This window comes from Nomascus leucogenys, chromosome 5, assembly GCF_006542625.1.
Source record: "Nomascus leucogenys isolate Asia chromosome 5, Asia_NLE_v1, whole genome shotgun sequence".
NCBI lineage: Eukaryota > Metazoa > Chordata > Mammalia > Primates > Hylobatidae > Nomascus > Nomascus leucogenys.
The window spans coordinates 16,455,159-16,483,062 of record NC_044385.1 but is presented as its reverse complement, the minus strand read 5'-3'; the positions used below and the strand labels follow the sequence as shown (position 1 = coordinate 16,483,062).

The following is a 27,904-nucleotide window of genomic DNA, read 5'->3' as shown; positions in this document are numbered from 1 at the left end:
GGATGGAGGGTAGGAGAAGGGCGAGGATCAAGAATAACAACTAATGAGCACTAGGCTTAATACCTGGGTGACAAAATACTCTGTATAAGAAACACCCATGACACAAGTTTACCTATGTAACAAACCGAACTTAAAAGTTAAAAAAAAAAGAGGGTCTTATTAGGTTGCCCAGGCTGATCTCAAACTTCTGGACTCAAGTGAACCTTCCACCTTGGCCTCCCAAAGTGCCTGGCCTTAGATATCCATACATTTATTTATTTTTATAGATGTGGTGGGGGTGTGGGGGGTCTCTCTCTGTCACCTGGGCTGGAGTGCAGTGGCCCCATCATAGCTCACTGAAGCCTTGAACTCCTGGGCTCAAGCAATCCTCCCACCTAAGCCTGCCGAGTAGCTGGGACTGCAGGAGTGCACTACCATGCCGGGCAAACACACTGATTTTAAGTACGACTGTGTGCTTTCAGTCTTAAGATCTTCAGCTTTTGAAGGACCTCAGCCCTCCTCTAGTTCTAACTCCTCTCGTTCTAAGGAGATCCTTCCCATTCCTGCAGAACGTCTCCCCAACCCTTCTTCTTCACAGTTCTCCCTCCTATCCCTGAACCATTGCAAGAGGTTTTGTGCCAAGCCTCTGGCACATGGCACATTCTATCTCATGTTGTGATTTGGTTTTCTATGCACGTGCTCTCCTTCTAGTCCGGAAGTGAGCTGCTTAAGGGCAAAAAGCCCATGTGTAGCCCCCTTCCTTGTACCCATTGTTCTATAGCAGGTGCTACCTAGGGGGTGCTCCAGTGGCTTCCTTGAATGAACCAAAGAGAAGGGGTGAAGGGGGAGTCAGTTGCCTAGGAGCTTGCATGGACTCCTGTGTCCTGGAACCAGCCTGTGTCCTGGAACCAGCCCGGAGCTGCTGGAAGATGCTAGAAGTTGGAATCCCATCTCATTTCTAAACATCTGCTCCCACTCATCTCTTTCCAGGGTCATCAGTCATCCTCACTCCGCCCCCCCGCCCCCACTTTGTATAAATGAGCCCCTCACATCCCTCCATCTTCTCCATCACTGTGTGGTCACTTCTTAAATCATGCGTCTGGAAGGCGCCCTCCTGTACCCCATCCTGGAGGCTTCCTGCACTTCCCCTCTTGTTTCCTCCAGAAATGAGTCAGAGTGAAAGCAAACTTTCTGAGGTCCTGAGATCCCGGAGACAGGCTGTGAGGGCCGCTGGCCCCGCCCGCTCCAGCATCGCGCGCGCGCGCGCGCGTCAGGGGCCAATGCTGGAAAGGAAACAGCGGACTTGCTGAGGAGAAGAAAGGAGCCGCCCCCTTCGTCGCCAGCCCCCTCCCCACTTCCCGTCCAGCGCGCTGCTCCCTTCCCCCCGCCTCTGGCCTCGGGGAGCGAGCAGGAGGCAGTCCAGGCGGAGCGGGAGGAGCTGGCAGCGGGGCGCATGCCAGGCAGGGGTCCTCAGGGCGCCCCAGCCGCCGGCGGCGGCGGCGGCGGCGTGAGCCACCGCGCAGGTAGGCGAGCTGCCACAGAGTCCTAGCACGTCCTGGGGGGTCCTGGCAGGGAGGGCGCGCTCTGGCCCCCAGGAAGTCTTGTAGGTCAGGGCGTGCCTCTGTTAACAACCCCTTTCGAGGTGAAGGAAACTGAGGCAGGACGCGAGGCATGCGGGGTTGAGAGAAGAGCGAGTCTTGGGCTGCCAGCCCGGCACCAGCGCCGAGCCGGGCCAGGTCCCTGACCCAGGACTGTGCAGCTATCCCCCGGACCCGCAGTTTGCGAAACTGTAGGAGTCTGACCCGCGCCCCCGCTGCGTGTCCAGGTGACCAGGAAAGGTTGCAGGGGCGTGCTTGGGGTTTGTATCCGTCCTGGGACACCTGCGCCGCACTCTCGTTGCGGTGCGCCCCAGCCTGCGCCCCCTCGGGACAGGGGACGTCCCGCCCGCCTTAACCCCAAGACCCAGCTGGATCTCGGGTTCCACCTCTTCGGGGACCTGGAGGGAGGAGGCTGGGAGCGGGACCAGGAACTGGTGCCTGTGCCTTCCCTAGGGGCTGCTCTGAAATCAGTGTCACCGCCCACTTCCTACTTGGCTACGGTAACGAGGACGGCCCAAGCCGGAGACTGCTCGGTTTCCACCGCCTGGAGCGCGGGTCTCGCTGTCAACTCTTAGTGATGATTGTGGATGGTTGTTTTTCAACAATGACAGGACTTCTACCTTCTCACTCTTAAAACGTGAGGTTTTCCAAAGACAGTGAGATTTGGAGTTAGGGAGTGCTGCCTTGTGTCCTTGCTGGGTGAGGACAGGGCTGGGTCAGTCGCTTAACCTCTCAGAGCCTCAGTCTCCTGAAATGTAAAAGAGAACACTCATAGCCTGGCCTCCATGTGTCGTTAGGTTTGTTGTATGGGAAATCAATTTGCAAAGTTTTATCATCAACTGGACAAATTTGAGTTGGACAGCACTAGGACCATAGGAACCGGGGTTTGGAGACAGTCTGCCTGCATGTCAATCCTGGACATGCAGGAGACTATGACAGTACCTGCTTCATAGGGTTGTTATGCGGTTTAACTGTGATGGTGGAAGTGAAGCACCTCGCCCAATGCCTGAGATACCCAGTGCACTCTCAAAAAACCTTGGTTGCTATTTTTCCTAGGCAAAATCTAAATAATTGGGAGTAATGTGAGAATACCAGTTTGATTTGATTAATGTAGGAATAGTAAGGCATTTAAAAACACATGTAGTTCTCTTGTGCTGGGCATGGTACATGAAGTCCTCTGAGGTTCAGTTCTGTGCCACAGAGCAAAAAGAGCCCTGCACAAGACACCCGCTTTTCGGGCTCTTTGACTTTGAGCCTGTTTTCTCATCTGTTTACAAAAAAGATAAAAGAAAAATGGGAGTAGTAATTACTGCCTTTTGTACTGATCGCATTGCCTGAGGATCAAATGAGGCAAAAGATCTGAAGGCACCTTGTGGAGTATGAGTCACTATGCACATATAAGACATGATAGTACTAGGAGGGAGCGGTAACATCTGCAGGTTTTTAGAACTTACAATGTGCCAGACATTTTATTATGAATTCCTTTGATGAAATCCTCCCCACATCTTTATGGGACTGGGATTACAGTCCTCATTTCCCTATGACAAAGCTGAGGTTCAGGGTCACCCTGCTTGGTTCCCAAGCTCACAGAGCTCTTAAGCGTAAAGCCAGGATTAGAACCCTGGTGTGGGTGCCACTCACAACTGTGTTCTTGGCCACTTGCCAAACTGAAATTATAGAGTGGAGCTGTGATTCAGAACAGACCTCTATTAGAATTTAGGTACTTTTTTTTTTTCTTTAAGAGACAGAGTCTTGCTCTGTCACCCAGGATGGAGTGCAGTGGCACAATCATGGTTCACTGTAGCCTTGAACTCCTGGGCTCAAGAGATCCTCCTGTTCCAGCTTTTTGAGTAGTTGGGATTACAGGCGCATGCCACCATGCCCAGCTAACTATTTTTTTTAGAGATGGAGTCTTGCTATGTTGCTCAGGCTGGTCTCGACCTCCTGGCTTCAATCATTCCTCCCACTTTGGCCTCCCAAAGCACTAGGGTTACAGGCATGAGCCAACAGGCCCAACCTCCATCCTGCATATGTATAGACCCAAAATGTAAGAGTGAATTGTTAGTCCTGGCAAAAGAGGCTTTGGCATAATTTTAATTTCCTTCAGACTTGTTTTATAAAATATACTTTAAACTATCTTCTTGTAAAACAAATGATGACAATTTGCAGAAAAGTTATTAAAACACTGAAAGAACAGGTTGCAAGATCTCATTGCAAATCTTAAAGTGGTATCTGGATTGTTTTGTTTTGTTTCCACACGCATCTGCCAGAACCCTTAGGATAGCACATGAGGTGTAACCAGAAATCGAGGCATTGGGTGTCATGGTTACTTTGCAGGGCTGGGCCCCAAGACTTTTCTGCAGGAAGTTCATTGCTCACCCAAGATGCCTCCAAAAGAAGGCAGAAACTTCTGAGAGGAGCATGAATGCTCTGTTTCTGTGCTGCAGAAACAATTCCTAGTTTATTTGTTTCCTAAATTAAGTTTATCTTATTGGTTTTTGTTTTAACAAAAGCAATGCATGCTCATTACAGGAAACACAGAAAACTACAAACAAGTAAGTGAACACTAAAAAATACTGTAATCTCACCAAGGTAGACAAATAGCTTGGTGTCTCTGCCCTTGTAACCCATTTCTGTGATGCATGTATCCATCCAAAAAGTGAGAGGCAAACTATTATTGTTTTTTGTTAAATGACAAAAATAGTACTTGCTAATTGCTCAAACATTATGACATTAATGTGGAAAAAAGCCAATTTATTATGCTTATTAAAGCTTTTTCTTTTTTTAAATGTAAAAATTTTGATTGGAGAAGGATTAGAGACTAAATTGTTGATATTTGAATTTTATTGTGGTTTTGGCTAAAGTTTGACACAGGACCTTGGGAGCAAAGAGAGGGTACAATGGTGACCTTTAAACAATATATGTATTTTTTGAGATGGAGTCTCGTTCTGTCGCCAGGCTGGAGTGCAGTGGCACGATCTCAGCTCACTGCAACCTCTGCCTCCTGGGTTCAAGCGATTCTCCTGCCTCAGCCTCTCGAGTAGCTGGGATTACAGGCGCCCACCACCATGTCCAGCTAATTTTTGTATTTTTAATAGAGACAGGGTTTCACCATGTTGATCAGAATGGTCTCGATCTCCTGACCTTGTAATCTGCCCGCCTCAGCCTCCCAAAGTGCTGGGATTACAGGCGTGAGCCACTGCGCTGGGCCCTTTAAACAAGATTTAAAGACTAGTGCACAAAGTTTCTGAGTACAAAAATAGGTATTATTTTAGGTTAGGGTCATTAGACCAGAATTAGAATCATTCTTTTTTTTTTCTTTTTTTAATTAAAAAAGATGGAATCTCCTTATGTTGGCCGGATTGACCTTGAGCCTCAAGCAACTCTTCTGACTTGACCTCCCAAAGTACTAGGATTACAGATGTGAACCATTGCACCTGGCCAGAATCATTCTTTTGATAATCATGATGGTAATTGAGTTTATATGCTGTGTTCTCATAAATCCAAGCAGAGCCCACTGCTTCCAGAGATTCCCTTGGCAGCCACCCTGGGTTGAGGAGGGTCCCCTCCTGGCACAGCTGGAACCACCGGTGAAGAGCCATTTTTCAGTCAGCACCATTTAGTAATATAAGACTTTTAGCTCCGAGGAGTCTTCCATTGTTAGTTCCTAACTTTAATGACTTTGTGGTAAAAATTCCTTAGCGAATGACTTGTGTGCAACAATCACGTAATTTTTAAAATTCCAGATGCTTTAGCCATTCAGAATCCATTTTTTCTTTAAAAACCAGAGTTCACCAGCTGTTTCTCTTGAGCCAAGACTTTGCAATCAGCTTTCAAATGTTCACACCAAGTAGAAGCAGGAAGGGAGAACTGTGGCTGGGCAATGAATGAAATATGGACATTTAACTGTAGAAGGTAGTCAGGGGCTCACATGGTGTGCACAGCCTCTTATATGACTACTGGTCCTGTATCTGCTTCCTTTCCCTGCCCCATTTCCCCTTTGGCCACCTGCTTTTTGTCATGACTCAGAAATGGATGCTAGACATTGTGGGGCTCCCTCCAGTCACTAGGGTCACTGGTCACTGACTTATAAACAGAATCACAGAACTTATTGTCAGATGAAGCTTCAAAACACCAATTGGCTAAACTCCTTGTGTTCTGGCAGGTAAGATGTCAGCATCCTTATTTAACAAATGATGCTACTGAGAACTATGTATGTAGAGACATAGTATCAAAATAAGTGCAGTCATGCCTTGCATAATGACGTTTTGTCAATGTCACATATGTGAGAGTGGTCCCATAAGATTATACTGGGGCTGAAAATTTCCTATTGCCTAGTATTTACTATACATTTTATTGTTATTTTGTGTACTTCTACTTAGTAAAAAAAAAGTTAACTGTAAGTCAGCCTCAGGCAGGTCCTTCAGGAGGTATCCAGAAGAAGGCATTGTTGTCATAGGAGATGATGGCTCCATGCGTATTTTTACCTTGAAGACCTTCCAATGGGACAAGGTGTGGAGGTGGAAGGCAGAGATGGTGATGATCCTGACCCTGGGTAGGCCCAGGCTGGTGTGTGTGTTTGTGTCTTAGTTTTTAATAAAAAGTTTGAAAAGTAAAAAAAAATTAAAAATATGATCTTATAGGATAATAAGGATATAAAGAAAAAATATTTTTGTACAGCTGCACAATGGATTTGTGTTTTAAGCTAAGTGTTTTTATAAAAAAGTCAAAAAATTAAAAAAATTAAAAAATTATTATATATAAAGTAAAAAAAGTTATGGTATGCTCAAGATAATTTATTGTTGAAGAAAAAAATTTAAATGAATTTAGTATAGCCTAAGTGTACAGCGTTTATAAATACAGTAGCATAAAATTATGTCCTCGGCCCTCACATGGACTTACTCACTCACTGACTCACCCAGAGCAACTTCCAGTCCTGCAAGCTCCATGTATGATAAGCCTCCTATATAGGTGTACCATTTTTCATCTTTTATAGTGTATTTTTACTGTACCTTGTCTATGTTTAGATATGTTTAGATGGAAAAGTACTTACCATTGTGTTACAACTGCCTACAGTATTCAGTACAGTAACATGCTGCACAGGTTTGTAGCCTAGGAACAGTAGCTATACAATATAGCTTAGGTGTGTCATAGCCTATAATATCTAGGTTTTTGTGAGTACACTCTACGATGTTTGCATGACAAAATGACCTAATGACACATTTCTCAGAACGTGTCCCTGTCAGTAAGTGATGCACGACTGTGATTGAAATAAGTAGCCCCACATTATTTTTCTCATGTCAGCTTCAGGTTAATGTTCCAGCCACATGGCCTTGTGCTTGCTCATCATAAAAAAATGTGGATAAAATTCTACCTGTTCAGCCACAACATTTGTCTGTCATGGGTGGGCTTTCACCTTTTATTTTCAGAGTTCAGAGTTTGAACTCTCAGAGAAATGCAAATAAGACAGTAAACTCCTCAAGATGAAGAATAGCAATCTCTGAAGATAAATCATATATTTACTGTACAGTATTGAATGTTGTAAGTGGTAGTAGAGATCATGTAATCTGGCCTTCTTATTTTACAGGTGAGAAAAGTGAGAAACAGCAGCAGAGTGATTGTTAGAACCTGGCTCCTCCTCTTTTACTTAGAACTCTTTTCATTAAGTTGTGTCATTTCATAGTTCTGTATAATTCATCCCTGCTTAAGATACATTAAGTGAATTGAACTGAATCCCTTTTTTTGAGCCATGATGGCTTTTAAAAACTTAGATTTTCAGCCAGGCACAGTGGCTCATGCCTGTAATCCCAGCAGTTTGGGAGGCCAAGGTGGGCAGATGACCTGAGGTCAGGAGTTTGAGACCATCCTGGCCAACATGGCAGAACCCCATCTCTACTTAAAATACAAAAATTAGCTGAGCATGGTGGCATGCACCTGTAATCCCAGCTACTCGGGAGGCTGAGGCTGGAGAATTGCTTGAACCTGGGAGGCAGAGGTTGCAGTGAGCCGAGATCGTGTCACTGCACTCCAGCCTGGGCTACAGGGAAAGACTCCGTCAAAAAAAACAAACAGACAAAAAACCATGTAGATTTTCAAGTAATTACTATTGTTACACTAAATGTCAATGGGTCCCTAAGAATCTTTTTGTTCATGAATTCATTATTTATTCATTCAACGTTTATTGAGTGCCTACTTGGTTCAGAATTAGAATTAGCATGAGAGCCACACATTAGAAAGGTATCACTTTTTGACTAAATTAAAAACTTGCTAAAAATAGTTATCCATTGATGGAATAGGCTACCCTGAAAGGCAGAGAGCTTTTTGTCATTGGAAGTATGTAGGGCAGTGTTGGATGACTCTAGGGTGACTGTCATGGGGGTTCTGCACTGGGGAGGGGGCTGCGTGGGATGATGAATGGGAACCCTTCCAGCGCTATGATGCTGTGATCGTTGTCCTGCAGGATTGGGATTGTGCAGGATTTGAGCTACGGTGTAAATTTCCTCTTCCCTGCTCATTGGGCTTTCACATTTTGCTTCCTTCCCTCGTCCAGGTGATTCCATTTCAGGAAGCCTAGATAGCTTCTTTGCAGTCATCTGCCCGAATGTAGTAGCTACTTTAACTCCCCAGAGCTGTACATGTCTAGGATTGATATTAATCATTAACACATTTATGTTCGCCCAGGTGAACAAATCTACCAGGAATAGAAACGTGCATTTGACAGGTGGCCCTGCATGGAGACTAATTGCTTTCACAGGTTGAAAGGTGAAGTATCTAAAGTTTAATGAGTAAGTTGTGTCCTGAATGTGGAATCTGAGTTGAAATTGCATTTTGGACATGTACACCTACCTAACTTTTCTTTTTCATACCTGTCATCTTTTTTTTCTTTTTTTTGAAATGGAGTCTCGCTCTGTAGCCCAGGCTGGAGTGCGGCGGCGCAGTCTTGGCTCACTGCAACCTCCGCCTCCCAGGTTCAAGTAATTCTCCTGCCTCAGCCTCCCGAGTAGCTGGGATTACAGGCATGCCCCACCACGTGCAGCTAATTTTTGTATTTTTAGTAGAGACAGAGTTTCACCATGTCGGACAGGCTGGTCTTGAACTCTTAACCTCAAGTGATCCGCCTGCCTCGGCTTCTCAAAGTGCTGGGATCACAGAAGTGAGCCACCACGCCCGGCCTGTACCTGTCATCTCTTGATTTGTGAGTGGATTGATTATTGGACTTTATTTTTAACACAGGAGAATGTGCGTGTTTTGCATTTATAAGTGAAAGCATGCCTCATCTTACTCCAACACTGATAGGAAAAGGAAGATTATTTTACAATGGTCAAGTGAGAAAAAAAGTAAATACAGAGATAAAACGGGGTTCTAATGTTTCTGCTACACTGGAAACTTAGAGTTGCAAAAGCTGTTTTGGGATCACAAATCTTCTGAAGAAAAAAAGTTTGCATATTTCAGTACAAGTCTTAATGTTTCCCTAGCGTCTTGTGTTATAGCTGCAGGCCAAGCAAAATGAAATGTGAGACACTGTCCTTGAGGATAGATCATCTGTATTCAATTTAAACAGTAGATTTGGGGGCCTTAAATTACCTTGACTCTATGAATCATTTTGTGTTCCTTAGTTTATAGAATTATCTCCTAGAGACATTAACTTATCCATTAATTTCTTCCATTGTGTTTATTCATTCACAAACACTAGCATCTACTGTATACACAGTGCAGTGTTGTGCATTGCAGGGTACTTAAAGATGTAGAGTGCCAGGCATGGTGGTGCATGCCTATAGTCCCAGCTCCTTGGAAGGCTGGAGTGGGAGGATTGCTTGAGGCCAGGAGTTCAAGGTTGCAGTGCGCTATGCTTGTGCCTATGAATAGCCACTGCACTCCAGCCTGGACAACATAGCAAGACCCTGTCTCAAAAAAAAAAGCAAAAAAAGAAAAAACTCCCCCAAAACAAAAATGTAGATCATTCTCAAGGGCCATCCAGTCTAGAGAGAAGAACTAAGGGAGCCTGGTATTCTTAGGCCTTAGAGCCTAACAGCCACACCCAGGATGCCTCTTCAGAAGGTGTTCCAGGCCTTCCTGTGTCTTCCCAGTTCTGATACTGGATTATGTCATTATGTCTCTGTTGAGTAACTCCTTCCAGTCAGGCCTGCACACTGCTGCCAGGACAGTCCTCACAAAGCACAGATCTGATTGGGTTATTGTTCCTCTGTGGAAAGGGCTTTCAGAGACTCATTATCTCCCCCCAAGCAAATTCTTAGCATCTCTTTTCAAGCCTTAAACACTTAAAACGGACACTCTGGCCTTTTTATCATGCACATTATTCTGCCCACTGAGAATATTACAGAACCCATCTTCCTTGCTCCCAATCTGAACAAATCAAAATGTCATCCCTCATTTACCATCTAGCAAATCAATAATGCTTCTCAGCCTTCCCTGGTTCTCTGGAATCATCTGCTCTCTCCTTCTTCTGTTATAGTTTGTTATGGATATAACCTGTTTTTCTGACTCCAATGTAGACTTCCTCAGCTCAAGGTTTCAGTTCTGGTTTATCTCCTTACTCCCTCATCTATGTAGTACACTTATGGTTTACTCTATTCTCACTGGATTAGACCAAACTCTTAATTTTATTTAGGATGGATTAATCCAATGCATAGATTAACCAAGTCTATTATTTTTATATCTTTTGAAACCAATCAAGAGTTTCAGAAGTTCAGTTCAGTTTAAATATTTATTGAGATGCATACACTATACAGTCAGATACTATGATAGCTCTTGAATATAAAACATGTATATATACTTACGTTTGTATATATATAAATTGATATGTAAATTTAAATAGATAGTGTTGTCTACACCATTGAGAAGCCTATAGTCCCGTGGAAAAAAGAGAATTAATTCTCATGAAGTTTCTGGATATTGTTTCATCAGAATGACTGGGCACATCGGGGTGTACCAAAATCATTAAGAAGTATTTAGCACCTAGTAGATGCCTAATAAATACCTTACAGGCTAGATGGATGGATAGATGGAGGAAGAAAGAAGGACTCCTTTAATTTATAATTTACCTTTTGCTGGGTTTACTCCTAGGTATGACAATTTTGAAAACAATTTACTCAATGTTGATTTCCACACTGTGTATGAAATATGCTGCTCTTCATTCAGAAAGGGATATATAATTCTCCATTTGTAGAACACTGAGTTAATTTCATGGTTGTGGTGTTGCTTTTGCTTACTTTCACCCACATTTTCTCCTCTGTAGGGTAGCAGCTCCGTAGGGTGGACATACACTTTCGGAGCCTGCAGCTGTTTGTGTCTGGGGGCAATGGTGAAGGGGAGTGACTCATTGACCCAGAACTCATGATCTCATCTCTCACCCAGCTGGCTAATCGGCCTTGGGGACAGGAGGATGAGCGCTGCACTCCCTCCTAATCATGCAGCTTTTGTGTGTCTTTCTTTACTTGACTTAAATTGTAATTTGAATGGAAAAATGGACAAATTCTATCATTTGAATTTAACTTTTATATATTTTCTTGACTCTGAGTTGGGATTATCTAAGTGCATTCATTCATATATTTATTGTGTTTTTGAAACTTTTTTTGAAAGGCATAAGGTAATACATGATAAAAGATATTGTTATTACTCCTGTTTTTCCCACTTCAAGGAGTCAGAACAGGCTCAGTGGAAACAAAATGAGATATCTTATGGGAGTTACTTTCCCTTTGGTTAATCTTGGTATGAATTTATATCAACACTATATTTAAAATTTTATTCTGCTTTTTAAATTTTAATTTAAAATTTTTAAAAAAATTTTACTTTAAATTCTGGGATACATGTGCAGAACATGCAGGTTTGCTACATAGGTATACATGTGCCATGGTGGTTTGCCGCACCCATCAACTTGTCATCTAGGTTTTAAGCCCCGCATGCATTAGGTATTTGTCCTGATGCTCTCCCTCCCCTTGACCCCTACCCCCCAATAGGCCCTGGTATGTGATGTTCCCCTCCCTGTGTCCATGTGTTCTCATTGTTCAGTTCCCACTTATGAGTGAGAACATGTGGTGTTTGGTTTTCTGTTCCTGTGTTAGTTTGCTGAGAATAATGGTTTCTAGCTTCACCCATGTCCCTGCAAAGGACATGAACTCATCCTTTTTTATGGCTGCATAGTATTCCTTGGTGTATATGTGCCACATTTTCTTCACCCAGTTTATCATTGATGGGCATTTGGGTTGGTTCCAAGTTTTTGCTATTGTAAATAGTGCCGCAATAAACATACGTGTGCGTGTATCTTTATAGTAGAATGATTTATAAGCCTTTGGGTATACACCCAGTAATGGGATTGCTGGGTCAAATTATTAGTTTTTTATTTATATAAATTTATGGGGTACAGTGCAACTTCATTACATGAATAGTTTGCCTAATGGTCAAGTCGGGGCTTTTAGGATGTCCATCACCCAAATAATGTACGTTGTACCCATTGAGTAATTTCTCATCCTTCACCCCTCATATCCCCACCCTTCTGAGTCTCCATTGTCTGTTATTCTACTTTCTACATCCATGTGTGGACATGATTTAGCTCCCACTTGTAGGTGAGACCATGTGACATTTGTCTTTCTGTGTCTGACTTGTTTAAGATAATGGTTTCCATTTCCATCCATGTTGTTGCAAAAGGCATGATTTCATTTTGTGTGGCTGAATTGTTTTCTCTTTTGCATGTATGCTGTATTTTCTTTATCCAGTTCTCTGTTGATGAACATCTAGGTTGATTCCATATCTTTGCTGTTGTGAATATTGCTGTGATAAACATGTGAGTTCAGGTATCTTTCTGATATATTGATTTATTTTCCTTTGGGTAGATACGCAGTAGTAGTGTGTCCGGAATTGGTGGGTTCTTGGTCTCATTGACTTCCAAAATGAAGCCATGGACCCTCGCAGTGAGTGTTACAGTTCTTAAAGGTGGCACGTCCGGAGTTTGTTCCTTCTGATGTTCGGATGTGTTCGGAGTTTATTCCTTCTGGTGGGTTCATGGTCTCGCTGGCTCAGGAGTGAAGCTGCAAACCTTCGCAGTGAGTGTTACAGCTCTTAAGGCGGCAATGTCTGGAGCTGTTCGTTCCTCCTGGTGGGTTCGTGGTCTCACTGGCTTCAGGAGTGAAGCTGCGGACCTTCACGGTGAGTGTTACAGCTCATAAAGGCAGTGTGGACCCAAAGAGTGGGCAGCAGCAAGATTTATAGCGGATCCGAGAGGGTTGCCACTGCTGGCTTGGGCAGCCTGCTTTTACTGTCTTATCTGGCCCCACCCACATCCTGCTGATTGGTCCATTTTACAGAGAGCCAATTGGTCTGTTTTACAGAGAGCTGATTGGTCCGTTTTGACAGGGGGCTGATTGGTGCGTTTACAATCCCTGAGCTAGACACAGAAGTTCTCCACATCCCCACTAGATTATCTAGATACGGTGTCAACACAAAAGTTCTCCACATGCCCACTAGATTAGCTAGATTAGCTAGATACAGAGTGTGGATTGGTGCATTCACAAACCCTGAGCTAGACACATGGTGCTGATTGGTGTGTTTACAAACCTTGAGCTAGATACAGAGTGCTGATTGGTGTATTTACAATCCCTTAGCTAGACATAAAGGTTCTCCAAGTCCCCACCAGACTCAGGAGCCCAGCTGGCTTCACCCAGTGGATCCCGCACGGGGGCCGCAGGTAGAGCTGCCTGCCAGTCCCGCGCCGTGTGCCCGCACTCCTCAGCCCTTGGGTGGTCTATGGGACTGGGCGCTGTGGAGCAGGGGGCGGCGCTCGTCGGGGAGACTGGGGCTGCGCCGGAGCCCAGGGAGGGGGGCAGGCTCAGGCATGGTGAGCTGCAGGTCCTGAACTCTGCCCCGTGCCCCGCAGGGAGGCAGCTAAGGCCCGGTGAGAAGTTGAGCACAGCAGCTGCTGGCCCAGGTGCTAAGCCCCTCACTGCCCGGGGCGGCGGGGTGGGGGGCGGTGGGGCGGCGGGGCGGTGGGGCCGGCCTGCCGCTCCCAGTGTGGGGCCCAGTGAGCCCACATCCACCTGGAACTCGCGCTGGCCCGCAAGCACCGCGCGCAGCCCTGGTTCCCGCCCACGCCTCTCCCTCCACAACTCCCCGCAAGCTGAGGGAGCCGGCTCCGGCCTTGGCCAGCCCAGAAAGGGGCTCCCACAGTGCAGCAGCAGGCTGAAGGGCTCCTCAAGCGTGGCCAGAGTGGGCGCCAAGGCCGAGGAGGCGCCAAGAGCCAGCGAGGGCTGTGAGGGCTGCCAGCATGCGGTCACCTCTCAGTAGGATTGCTGTATTAAATGGTAGTTTTATTTTTAGTTCTTTGAGAAATCTCCATACCGTTTTCCATAGAGGTTTTAATAATTTACATTCTCACCAATAGTGTATAAAATTTCCCTTTTCACTTTTCACTGCATTCTCTTCAGTATCTGTTATTTTTTGACTTTTTAATAATGGCCATTCTGACTGGCATAAGATGACATCTCATTGTGGTTTCAATTTGCATTTCTTTGATTAGTAGTAATATTGAACATTTTTTCATATACCTGTTGGCCATTTGTATGTCTTCTTTTGAAATATGTCTATTCATGTCCTTTTCGCACTTTTTAATGGAATTATTTTTGTTGTTGAATTGTTTGGGTTCCTTGCGTATTCTGGATATTGTTGGATGCATAGTTTGCAAATATTTTCTCACATTCTGCAGGTTGTCTCTTAAGTCTGTTGATTATTTCCTTTGCTCTGCAGAAGCTTTTTAGTTTAACTAAGTACCATTTGCCTATTTTTTTGTTGTTGTTGTTGTTGTTGCCTGTGCTTTTGAGGTCTTAGTCATGAATTCTTTGAGTAGACCAATGTCCAGAAGAGTTTTCCCTCAGTTTTCTTCTAGTATTTTTATAGTTTTGGGTCTTATTTATAAGACTTTAATTCATCTTCAGTTGAATTTAGTTTTGTATATGATGAGGTATAGGGGTCCAGTTTCATTCTTCTGCATATGGCCATCCAATTTCCCCAGTATCATTTATTGAAAGGGGTGTTCTTTGCCCAGTGTATGTTCTTGTCAATGTTGTCAAAGATCAGTTGGTTGTAAATATGTGGCTTTATTTCTGGGTTTTTTATTCTGTTTCATTGATCTATGTGTCTATTTTTATACCAGCCTATTTTTTACCTATTGCTGTGTTTACTCGTTATTCTCTTTTTTAATGAGTAAAATATCCTTTTTAAAAGACAATGTCCAAATTAGGAGACTGTCTTTGATTAAAATGAATAATTATTAATCATCACAGAGCAGGGAAGTGTGAATCATCCGGAATTTAGTGGAGAGAAATCCACTGTTTTGGATATGTCTTTGTATTAGTCTGGGGTAAATTTCTTGAGGACAAACCTTGTCTCATTTGCCTTCTTATAATTCGTGTTAGACTTATAGTAACAATAAAGACTTATTGAATTGGTTTGCTTTAAAACAGCATGTGTAATATAGCCACCATGGCATGCAAGAGTAGGCAGAATTGCCCCCAACCAGGAGTGGCTCTTGAAACATCACAGGGAGAGGATTAGGTAACAGTTGGGTTAGAAAGAGGAGCACAAGGCACTTGTCTTCATGTTGCTTGGGCTCACAAGCACACTTTTCATGTAGATTGCATGTTCAAGATCAACATGCCAAAAGTGGCAAAAATCTCTAAAGGAACCTCCATCTACACATTTTGTGAGAGAAAAATGTCCATTCTCCATATCAAAGCACATCATCATGATTTTAATTTGGAGTGGATTTAGGGGACTCATGAAGCATGGGGCACTACAGCATCCCCCTAGCCAACCCTTACACCTCTGGTGCTCCCAACACCTCCTGCCTTCATCATTTATCATGAAGTATGGCGCATTCCTGAAACACTGGACAAATGCTTCTTCTCCTGGAAGCACAGAGGTACATTCCAAAGGCAAACGTCATTTAAATTGTGATCAAAATACTTCAACTTGCTTGTTATTGTTGTGGGTAAGTGATAGTTAACCACAACCGGCCGAGTGGCCAGGTGGAAAGGACGTGGATGGGGAAGGAGGGTCAGGGTCCTGCATAAGTCCTCTAGTGTCTCTAGATCTCAGTGTCCTCCCTTGTGAAAATGGGGATAATAATATCAGCCCTCAATTTACAGAGTTGCAGTGAAGGTCCAATTTGATCAGTGTTTGTCACAACCTATTATCATTTATGTGTAGAGAACTGCTTTTGCTATAAACTTGCTTGTATGGTCCCCAGCAGCCAGTCCTGCCTATAATCTGTTGGCTTTATTGCTTGTCCAGTGATCTGTGGCTCCCTCCTGTCCTAATCCAGGTCCAAGTGGATTAATGTTATCTGATTCATTTAGTGTTTCTACAGATATATAATGTTATCTGAATCACATTAGTGTTTCTACAGCAAAACAGATGCTTATTCCCACTAAGTAGGATAACTGAAGACTCTAAATTGCTTCACATCTGTGCACATGAGGCTCTGCCACCATGTGAGTTCAGTCAGGTCAGATTACTGCCAGATGAATTAGAGAAAGCTTGAGGTTCTCAGAGAATTTGGGATTTTGGAATTAGAAATGATGCATCATGGATTTGTGCTTAATAGCTGTTTTGCTGCTTTCTCTCCCCTTTCCCTCTTTCCCTTCTCCATTTCCAGTTCTTAGCCTCAGTTACTATTGCACTGCCTCTGTTTCTTGAGACAGGCTGCTGATATGCTGCCTTTGGTCTCTGAGCCACCAGGCACAGCGCTGCATAAGGGAGGAATAGATGAACACGAGAGTGTCTTGGGGAAGATGAGCACAAGACATCATGGGGTTGTATTGTTACCCCCAGCTTCAGCACATTCCCGGAATGTGAGTGCAGGCTGGCTTCTCCATAAAGCAACACAGCAGTATGCTCTGAGTGGGAGTGCCTTCGAAACTCAGCTTCCAAAACTGTGGGCTCACCAGACCCCCTTGGTATTTTTTTTTTTTTTTTTTTGAGACAAGGTCTCCCTCTCTGTTGCCCATGCTGGAGTGCAGTGGCATGATCACAGCTCACTGCAGCCTCTACTTGCTGGGCTCAAGTGATCCTCCCATCTCAGCCCTGCAAGTAGCTGGGACTATAGCAGTGTGTCACAATGCCTGGCTATTTTTATTTTTATTTATTTTTTGTAGAGACAGGATCTCCCTGTGTTACCCAGGCTGGTCTCAAACTCCTGGGCTCAAGAAAGCCTCCTGCCTCTGTCTCCCAAAGTGCTGGGATTATAGGCATGAGTCACCATGCTGGGCCCCTCCCTGGTTTTTGATCGTTGGTCTGACCCCTGGATTCTCCTGGTTGACTTACACTCATCGGAGTGCTGACTAGTATAGACTCTCCCGATTATGCCTTTCGGATGAATCCTGTGATGCTACATTTTGCAGCCTTAGGACAAATGATAACCTACCCTGTAGTCTGTCCATGCTCTGGAGACCCTGCTGGTCTTACGAGATTAACTGGACAACTGCTTTCACTGATAGGCCTGAAGGAAAAGGGTTGGAACTGTCAAGGTTCCCCATTAAATACCAACCAGCAATGACAATCAAGGTGAGCTATTCTTTTGGTGGGTAGAATGCTGTCTTGGGCTCTGAGTATCTCTAGTGCTGCTGGCGATGAGGTGATTCAGTGTGGATGATTGATACCAAATGTATCATGGACAGTGAAGGCTGTGTAATAACACATATAGGTTGGCTGTGCTACAGGAGTTACATTTTTACACCCAGTAAATCTTTTTTTTTTTTCAGTGTGCAATTGAATTTTGGTTTTACCTATGTAACATTTTCATCTATATAAAATGTAAGCTCTATACAAGTCTCCATTAGGACATTGTGTGGATTTTGGTGTTTCTGAATCTCTTCCAGCTCAGAAAATTCCCTGCTCTTGCTGGTATAATTTCATACCCAAAGAGGGCATTCTAACCTTAAAAGAAGTTCAGCTCAGCAGAGCGTCTGTCATTGCCTTTCTCTCTAAACACAGTTTTCCTTCTTCCTTGGCTTCTCAGGTGTTTTAGCTCCAGTGAGGAAATAGTCACAGTGAAAATCTATTTAATAAAACTGTTACGAAAATGTACCCAACCCGAGTATGCAATGGAACAGCAGAGGATGAGGACTCGGTCTATTGCCTTCCCACCAAACCTTGCCGGCTCTCTGTAAATTTTCAGAGCTGTCACTTGTGAGCTATTTCCACCAAGGGAGAGCTTCTGTAAAGTTGGGGACTTGGCAGGCCATTTCGCTAATCCTTTGGGTGTTCTTTTAGCATTGTCTGCAGTGAGTGTGGGAGTCAAAGGCCCTTCAGTGCAGAGATAATGCCAGCTTGTTCTCTGGAACCCCGAAGGAGCCAGAGTCAAAGGAGCTTTTTGTTTCACTCGTAGAAAAACCCACAGGAAATCCCAGCTTCAGATATTCCTATTCAGTCTCCTTGTCCCTTCAGATCTCACTGTGTTTAGGCCTCCTTTGAGTGAGGCAATAACTAGTAAAAAAATAAAATAAATGAAAGAATGCCTTTCATGGTGGCTCGGGGACTGGGCACACACACTGTATACACGGGGTGGGGGGCTTCCCCGGGACCCTGATGTCCTTGTTCTCCTAGCAGTCAAAAATTGGCCAGTGAAATGCAAAGAATACTAGCTACCTCATACTGTTAAGAGAATTGACTGCGGGTCAGATGTATAGAGTTTCAAGTACATACAGTTTCTGCCTCACTGTAGGCACTCAATATTATTATTGAGAAGCTATTATTAGATTTCACATCTCTACCAGCTCTTGTGTCACTTATTAAGTATATGACTGGGAATAAGCTATTTAATTCTCTTCATCTGTAAGATAGGAAGTAATAATGCTTATTTTCTGGGACTATTGTGAGGATCATGTAAGATGAGACATAAAAGGGCTTAGCAAACGGTAGCATATTACAGGTGGCCTGCAGCCTGCCGCTGTGCAGGTGACGTCCCACACAATGGTACTAGCCGAGGGGTGGATGGAGCCCTGGTGCTGAGGATGGCGAGCCTTTTTCTAATTCATCAGAGGTGCCACCTTTTTCTAATTTACCCTCCCTAAGAGGACATCTTTTTATATTTTACCACCCCAGAGAAGATACCTTTTAAAAATTTGCACAGTGGTACCATATGTGCTAGCTGCAATTCTGTCAACAAGAAAAAGATGTTATTTTTAGTGTAGCAGACAGAATTCTGGAGAGGGCACATGGCATGCTTTATCTGGCTCCAACTTGGTCATTTCCATTTAATTTCAATGATCTGATTGCCATAGAGTCAGAGGAGCAATTTTGCTATTGCCCCAATTCTAAATTTTCTCTAGGATTTTCCTTGAAGGCAAGGACTATAACCCCCACCCTCCCCATCACCTTGCTTCCTCACCACTGCCCTGTACATATCCTTCAGAATGCACATTTGTTAACAACGGGTAAGAGTGTAGGCTGGCCTTTCACTTACCTTCCTGTGCTTTGCTCTTTACTACTAGGGCTAGGAGCTAGAAAGCTACATATCCCAGGCTTTCTCGCCAGCTCGTTTGCTATTAAATTCTGTTAATAGGAGGCACTGGTGGCAGACCAGTAAGACGGAGAGAAAAACTTCCTGATTCTGGGTTTTACTGTGAGGCCATTGCAAGCAGTTGCTGTAGTGATAGTAAGGAAGGGGTGAGTTGGAACATCAGCAACCCTGCAGGTAACCCCCTTATTGGGGCTCCAATCTTAGTTGATGTAGCACTTCCTTGGTGGCTTCAGAGCCAACTGGCACAACCTCCTCAACAGTACAGCAGATTGAGCAGGCCGAGGGACATCATTTAGGAGCATTAATGATGGGTGTCTAGCTATGACCTCCTTTTCCTTTTTACTCCTGCCCTCTCCTTCTCCTTTGTTCTCTTCTAGTTCTTTCTAGATCTTTGTAACAAATTCCCTATATTAAATTTCTTCTGCTTGAGATACTTGGAGTGGTCTCAGTTTTCCTGCACTTAGCACGTGGACTCTGTGAATCTGTTGGGTGCTTAAGGCCTGGGTTTGCACCCTAGGATCCTGTGACTGAATTCTTCCTTTCTCTTTCCATCCTCATCATGCATGCAGGATTGTCGCAGTAGCCCTTAAATAGATTTTCAGCCACCAGCCTCTTTCTGTTCACTGTGGACATTATTGGTAGTTTAATTTTTCTAAAAATCTATTTTCTGAATCCACATTTCTGCTCAAAACTCTATTTTTATGACAACTATTTAAGCATGGGTATAGTCATCTATGACCTAAACCCCAAAGGCAGGATTGTCACCATGGCCACCTTTTCTGTGATCCTAATAACAGAGAGATCTGTGTCAGAAGAGGATTGGTTGTTCTTTCACCCTGGCTAACTGGAGGGCAGGGAGCTCAGTGGTAGGCACACCAGTCATCATGCTGGTCTGGGGAAGATTTCAAAGCCTGGCCATAGCTCCCACTGACGCTCCTTTCTGCACCTTACTGCTTCCTTGTACAAGTCAAACCAGGGCCTTTACAGCAGGGACCTTCATTGCACTGCCCTCTCCTCACCTCCCAAATGACAATATCCAGCTTTCAAGGTCTGCCTGATGTCCCAGGGTTAGGAGGGCGGAGACCAGGCAGTTTATGTCATGTCACTTCTGGTTTTTTTTTTTTTTTTTTGGTCTTTAATTTTTTTTTTTTATTATTATACTTCAAGTTCTAGGGTACATGTGCACAACGTGCAGGTTTGTTACATAGGTATACATGTGTCATGTTGGTTTGCTGCACCCATTAACTTGTCATTTACATTAGGTATTTCTCCTAATGCTATCCCTCCTCCCACCCCATGACAGGCCCTGGTGTGTGATGTTCCTCACCCTGTGTCCAGGTGTTCTCATTGTTCAGTTCCCACCTATGAGTGAGAACATGCGCTGTTTGGTTTTCTGTCCTTGCGACAGTTTGCTGAGAATGATGGTTTCCAGCTTCATCCATGTCCCTGCAAAGGACATGAACTCATCCTTTTTTATGGCTGCATAGTATTCCATGGTGTATATGTGCCACATTTTCTTACTCCAGTCTAACATTGATGGACATTTGGGTTGGTTCCAAGTTTTTGCTATTGTGAATAGTGCTGCAATAAACATAAGTGTGCATGAGTCTTTATAGTAGCATAATTTATAATTCTTTGCGTATATAAATAGCAACTTTGCTATTGCCCCAATTCTAAATTTTTGGGGCAATTTAGATTGCTGGGTCAAATGGGATCACTGGGTCAAATGGTATTTCTAGTTCTAGATCCTTGATGAATCGCCACACTGTCTTCCACAATGGTCGAACTAGTTTACATTCCCACCAACAGTGTAAAAGCGTTCCTATTTCTCCACATCCTCTCCAGCATCTGTTGTTTCCTGACTTTTTAATGATCACCATTCTAACTGGTGTGATATGGTATCTCATTGTGGTTTTGATTTGCATTTCTCTGATGACCAGTGATGATAAGCATTTTTTCATGTGTCTGTTGGCTGCATAAATGTCTCCTATTGAGAAGTTTCTGTTCATATCCTTTGCCCACTTTTTGATGGGTTTTTTTTTTCTTGTACATTAGTTTAAGTTCTTTGTAGATTTTGGATATTAGCCCTTTGTCAGATGGGTAGATTGCAAAAATTTTCTCCCATTCTGTAGGTTGCCTGTTCACTCTGATGGTAGTTTCTTTTGCTGTGCAGAAGCTCTTTAGTTTAATTAGATCCCATTTGTCTATTTTGGCGTGTGTTGCCATTGCTTTTGGTGTTTTAGTCATGAAGTCCTTGCCTATGCCTATGTCCTGAACGATATTGCCTAGGTTTTCTTCTAAGGATTTTATGGTTTTAGGTCTAACATTTAAATCTTTAATCCATCTTGAATTAATTTTTGTATAAGGTGTAAGGAAGGGATCCAGATTCAGCTTTCTACATATGGTTAGCCAGTTTTCCCAGCACCATTTATTAAATAGGGAATCCTTTCCCCATTTCTTGTTTTTGTCAGGTTTGTCAAAGATCAGGTTATAGATGTGTGGTGTTATTTCTGAGGGTTCTGTTCTTTTCCATTGGTCTATCTCTCTGTTTTGGTACCAGTACCATGCTGTTTTGGTTAGTGTAGCCTTGTAGTATAGTTTGAAGTAGTGTGTTGCCTCCGGCTTTGTTCTTTTTGCTTAGGATTGTCTTGGCAATGCAGGCTCTTTTTTGGTTCCATATGAACTTTAAAGTAGTTTTTTCTAATTCTATGAAGAAAGTCATTGGTAGTTTGATGGGGATGGCATTGAATCTATAAATTACCTTGGGCAGTATGGCCGTTTTCACGATATTGATTCTTCCTATCCATGAGCATGGAACGTTCTTCCATTTGTTTGTGTCCTCTTTTATTTCATTGAGCAGTGGTTTGTAGTTCTCCTTGAAGAGGTCCTTTATGTCCCTTGTAAGTTGGATTCCTAGGCATTTTATTCTCTTTGTAGCAATTGTGAATGGGAGTTCACTCATGATTTGGGTCTCTGTTTGTCTGTTATTGGTGTATAGGAATGCTTGTGATTTTTGCACATCGATTTTGTATCCTGAGACATTGCTGAAGTTGCTTATCAGCTTAAGGAGATTTTGGGCTGAGACGATGGGGTTTTCTAAATATACAATCATGTCACCTGCAAACAGGGACAATTTAACTTCCTCTTTTCCTAATGGAATATTCTTTATTTCTTTCTCTTGTCTGATTGCCCTGGCCAGAACTTCTAACACTATGTTGAACAGGAGTGGTGAGAGAGGGCATCCCTGTCTTGTGCCAGTTTTCAAAGGTAATGCTTCCAGTTTTTGCTCATTCAGTGTGATATTGGCTATGGGTTTGCCATAAATAGCTCTTATTATTTTGAGATACATTCCATCAATACTTAGTTTATTGAGTTTTTAGCATGAAGTGCTGTTGAATTTTGTTGAAGGCCTTTTCTGCATCTATTGAGATAATCATGTGGTTTTTGTTGTTGGTTCTGTTTATGTGATGGATTACGTTTATTGATTTGCATATGTTGAACCAGCCTTGCATCCCAGGGATGAAGCTGACCTGATCATGGTGGATAAGCTTTTTGATGTGCTGCTGGATTCAGTTTGCCAGTATTTTATTGGGGATTTTTGCATCAATGTTCATCAGGGATATTGGTCTAAAATTCTCTCTTTTTTGTTGTGTCTCTGCCAGGCTTTGGTATCAGGATGATGCTGGCCTCATAAAATCAGTTAGGGAGGATTTCCTCTTTTTCTATTGATTGAAATAGTTTCAGAAGGAATGGTACCAGCTCCTCTTTGTACCTCTGGTAGAATTTGGCTGTGAACCCCTCTGGTCCTGGACTCTTTTTGGTTGGTAGGCTATTAATTATTGCCTAAATTTCAGAGCCTGTTATTGGTCTATTCAGAGATTCAATTTCTTCCTGGTTTAGTCTTGGGTGGGTGTATGTGTCCAGGAATTTATCCATTTCTTCTAGATTTTCTAATTTATTTGCATAGAGGTGTTTATAGTATTCTCTGATGGTAGTTTATATTTCTATGGGATCGGTGGTGATATCCCCTTTATCATTTTTTATTGCATCGTTTTATTCTTCTCTCTTTTCTTCTTTATTAGTCTTGCTAGTGGTCTATCAATTTTGTTGATCTTTTCAAAAAACCAGCTCCTGGATTTATTGATTTTTTGAAGGGTTTTTTGTGTCTCTATCTTCTTCAGTTTTGCTCTGACCTTAGTTATTTCTTGCCTTCTACTAGCTTTTGAATGTGTTTGCTCTTGCTTCTCTAGTTCTTTTAATTGTGATGTTAGGGTGTCAATTTTAGATCTTTCCTGCTTTCTCTTGTGGGCATTTAGTGCTATAAATTTCCCTCTACACACTGCTTTAAATGTGTCCCAGAGATTCTGGTACGTTGTGTCTTTGTTCTCATTGGTTTCAAAGAGCATCTTTATTTCTGCCTTCATTTCATTATGTACCCAGTAGTCATTCAGGAGCAGGTTGTTCAGTTTCCAAGTAGTTGTGTGGTTTTGAGTGAGATTCTTAATCCTGAGTTCTAATTTGATTGCACTGTCATCTGAGAGACAGTTTGTTATGATTTCTGTTCTTTTACATTTGTTGAGGAGTGCTTTACTTCCAATTATGTGGTCAATTTTGGAATAAGTGCAATGTGGTGCTGAGAAGAATGTATATTTTGTTGATTTGGGGTGGAGAGTTCTGTAGATGTCTATTAGGTCTGCTTGGTGCAGAGCTGAGTTCAAGTCCTGGATATCCTTGTTAACCTTCTGTCTGGTTGATCTGTCTAATATTGACATTCGGGTGTTAAAGTCTCCCATTATTATTGTGTGGGAGTCTAAGTCTCTTTATAGATCTCTAAGGACTCGCTTTATGAATCTGGGTGCTCCTGTATTGGATGCATATATATTTAGGATAGTTAGTTCTTCTTGTTGAATTGATCCCTTTACCATTATGTAATGGCCTTCTTTGTCTCTTTTGATCTTTTTTGGTTTAAAGTCTGTTTTATCAGAGACTAGGATTGCAACCCCTGCTTTTTTTTTTGCTTTTATTTGCTTGGTAGATTTTCCTCCATCCCTTTATTTTGAGCCTATGTGTGTCTCTGCATGTGAGATGGGTCTCCTGAATACAGCACACTGATGGGTCTTGACTCTTTGTCCAATTTACCAGTCTGTGTCTTTTAATTGGGGCATTTAGCCTATTTACACTTAAGGTTAATATTGTTATGTGTGTATTTGACCCCATCATTATGATGTTAGGTGGTTATTTTACCTGTTAGTTGATGCAGTTTCTTCCTGGCATCGATGGTCTTTACAATTTGGCATGTTATTGCAGTGGCTGGTACTGGTTGTTCCTTTCCATGTTTAGTGCTTCCTTTAGGAGCTCTTGTAAGGCAGACCTAGTGGTAACAAAATCTCTGAGCATTTGCTTGTTTGTAAAGGATTTTATTTCTCCTTCACTTATGAAGCTTAGTTTGGCTGGATATGAAATTCTGGGTTGAAAATTCTTTTCTTTAAGAATATTGAATATTGGCCCCCACTCTTTTCTGGCTTGTAGAATTTCTGCTGAGAGATCTGCTGTTAGTCATCAGACTTCCCTTTGTGGATAACCCAACCTTTCTCTCTGGCTGCACTTAACGTGTTTTCCTTCATTTCAACCTTGGTGAATCTGACAATTATATGTCTTGGGGTTGCTCTTCTTGAGGAGTATCTTTGTGGTGTTCTCTGTATTTCCTGAATTTGAATGTTGGTCTGCCTTGCCAGGTTGGGGAAGTTCTCCTGCATAATATCCTGCAGAGTGTTTTCCAACTTGGTTCCATTCTCCCCGTCACTTTCAGGTACACCAATCAAACGTAGATTTGGTCCTTTCACATAGTCTCATATTTCTTGGAGGCTTTGTTTGTTTCTTTTTACTCTTTTTTCTCTAAACTTCTCTTCTTGCTTTATTTCATTAATTTGATCTTCAGTTGCTGATACCCTTTCTTCCACTTGCTCAAATCAGCTATTGAAGCTTGTGCATGCGTCACGTAGTTCTCGTGCCATGGTTTTCAGCTTCATTAGGTCATTTATGGTCTTCTCTACACTGTTTATTCTAGTTAGCCGTTTGTCTAATTTTTTTCAAGGGTTTTAGCTTCCTAGTGATGGGTTTAAATGTCCTCCTTTAGCTCGGAGAAGTTTGTCATTGCTGACCTTCTGAAGCCTGCTTGTGTCAGCTCATCAAAGTCGTTCTCTGTCCAGCTTTGTTCTGTTGCTGGCGAGGAGCTGTGATCCTTTGGAGGAGAAGAGGTGCTCTGGTTTTTAGGATTTTCTGCTTTTCTGCTCTGGTTGCTCCCCATCTTTGTGGTTTTATCTACCTTTGGTCTTTGATGATGGTGACCTACAGATGGGATTTTGGTGTGGATGTCCTTTTTGTTGATGTTGATGCTATTCCTTTCTGTTTGTTAATTTTCCTTCTAACAGTCAGGTCTCTCAGCTGCAGGTCTGTTGGAGTTTGCTGGAGGTCCACTCCAGACACTGTTTGCCTGGGTATCACCAGTGGAGGCTGCAGAACAGCAAATATTGCAGAACAGTAAATATTGCTGCCTGATCCTTCCTCTGGAGGCTTTGTCCCAGAGAGGCAGCCTCCTGTATGAGATGTCGGTCAGCCCCTACTTGAAAGTGTCTCTCAGGCTACACAGGGGTCAGGGACCCAGTTGAGGAGGCAGTCTGTCCATTCTCAGAGCTCAAACACCGTACTGGGAGAACCACTGCTCTCTTCAGAACTGTCAGATAGGGACGTTTAAGTCTGCAGAAGTTTCTGCTGCCTTTTGTTCAGCTGTGCCCTGCCCCCAGAGCTGGGGTCTCCAGAGGAAGCAGGCCTTGGAGAGCTGCGGTGGGCTCCGCCCAGTTTGAGCTTCTCCAGCCACTTTGTTTGCCTACTCAGGCCTCAGCAATGGCAGATGCCCCTCCCCCTGCCAGGCTGTTACCTGGCAAGTCAATCTCAGACTGCTGAGCTAGCAGTGAGCAAGGCTCCGTGGGTGTGGGACCCGCTGAGCCAGGCATGGGATGTAATCTTTTGGTGTGCTGTTTGCTAAGACCGTTGGAAAAGCGTAGTATTTGGGTGAGAGTGTCCTGATTTTCCAGGTACAGTCTGTCACAGCTTCCCTTGGCTAGGAAAGGGAAATCCCCCGACACCTTGTGCTTCCTGGATGAGACGATGCCCCGCCCTCCTTCAGCTTGCCCTGTGTGGGCTACACCCACTCTCCAACCAATCCCAATGAGATAAACAGGTACATCACTTGGAAATGCAGAAATCACCATCTTCTGCATCGATCACGCTGGGAGCTGCAGACCGGAGCTGTTCGTATTTGGCCATCTTGGAACAGAATCCATCATGTCACTTCTTATACGTGAATGAGAATAACTGAAATGTGCAGATGTGCTCTGAGCCTACACAAAATTGTTATTATCGTGTTATATTGTTATTATTGTGTTATTATCATTATTATTGTGTTATTTTCTTACCTGTAGGTTTTCCAACTTGCTTGAAGTAATGTTTCAGGATATTCAATATTGAATATTCAGTACTAATGGGAAAACTCTCTTAAAGGAAATGGACATTACAGGGTCAACTGGAGGAAAAATTACACATTTACTGCTCAAACATAGCTTTGTTGTTTTTATATTTAAAAACATAGGCACTGTAAAAAGTCAAACAAGCCTGAAAAATGTATGGGAGAAGATGAAATGATCACTGAAGTCACATATTCCTCACTGTTAATGATTTAGGGAACATCCTTCTAGAAGGTTCACAGAGCCATACAACTTTACTGAAATGGGATTATGTTGCATCTTGTTTTCCAACCTAATTTTTTCCCACTTAGTAGTATAGCACAGATATGTTTTCTTTTTTTTTTTTTTTTTTTTTTTTGAGACGGAGTCTCCTCTGTCGCCCAGGCTGGAGTGCAGTGGCGCAATCTCGGCTCACTGCAAGCTCCGCCTCCCGGGTTCACGCCATTCTCCTGCCTCAGCCTCTCCGAGTAGCTGGGACTACAGGCGCCCGCCACCACGCCCGGCTAGTTTTTTTGTATTTTTAGTAGAGACGGGGTTTCACCGTGGTCTCGATCTCCTGACCTCATTATCCGCCCGCCTCGGCCTCCCAAAGTGCTGGGATTACAAGCGTGAGCCACCGCGCCCGGCCAAGATATGTTTTCATGTCAGCCAGTATGACTTTACACTGTTATTTCTTTCTTTTTGTTTTTTGAGATGGAGGCTCGCTCCGTTGCCCAGGCTGGAGTGCAGTGGCACGATCTTGGCTCACTGCAACCTCCGCCTACCTGGTTCAAGCAATTGTTCTGTCTCAGCCTCCTGAGTAGCTAGGATTACAGGGGCCCACCACCACACCTGGATAATTTTTATATTTTTAGTAGAGACGGGGTTTCACTATGTTGGCCAGGGTGGTCTTGAACTCCTGACATCAGGTGATCTGCCCACCTTGGCCTCCCAAAGTGCTGGGATTACAGGTGTGAGCCACTGTGCCCGGCCTAATGGTTACACAGTATTCCATGCTGACACCATAATTTACTCACCTAGTTACATTAAATTGGAATGTTCATAGTTGTTTGATCTTTAGAACATGCCAGTATTAAGTTTTTGTATTTAAGGTGATGCTAGTTCTAAAGCACATATTCTGAAATATCAGTGGCTTAACACCTCAGAAGTTTATTTCTCCTTATGTGAAGTTTATTTCTCCTTATGTAAAGTTTAGGTTCTCTCCATTTGCTGATGGTTACCTTGAGACACCAGGCTTGTGTGGAGGGGCTGCTGTGCCTCGCATGGCCATGCAG

At 43.3% G+C, this 27,904-nt stretch overlaps 1 protein-coding gene across 12 annotated transcripts in view; it reads left to right on the top strand.

Moving 5' to 3' along the window:
- Positions 1-1,360: 1,360 nt before the first annotated feature.
- DISC1 (DISC1 scaffold protein) overlaps positions 1,361-27,904 on the top strand; it is a 411,448-nt gene continuing 384,904 nt past the window's right edge. For 10 of the 12 annotated variants that reach the window (XM_030812687.1, XM_030812679.1, XM_030812676.1 and 7 more), the window contains exon 1: positions 1,361-1,502. In XM_030812687.1, the coding sequence (XP_030668547.1) occupies positions 1,433-1,502 (70 nt within the window). In that variant the 5' untranslated portion in view covers positions 1,361-1,432. The remainder of the gene's footprint in view (positions 1,503-27,904) is intronic. The other 2 variants (XM_003267264.2, XM_030812686.1) reach the window with 1 other exon arrangement.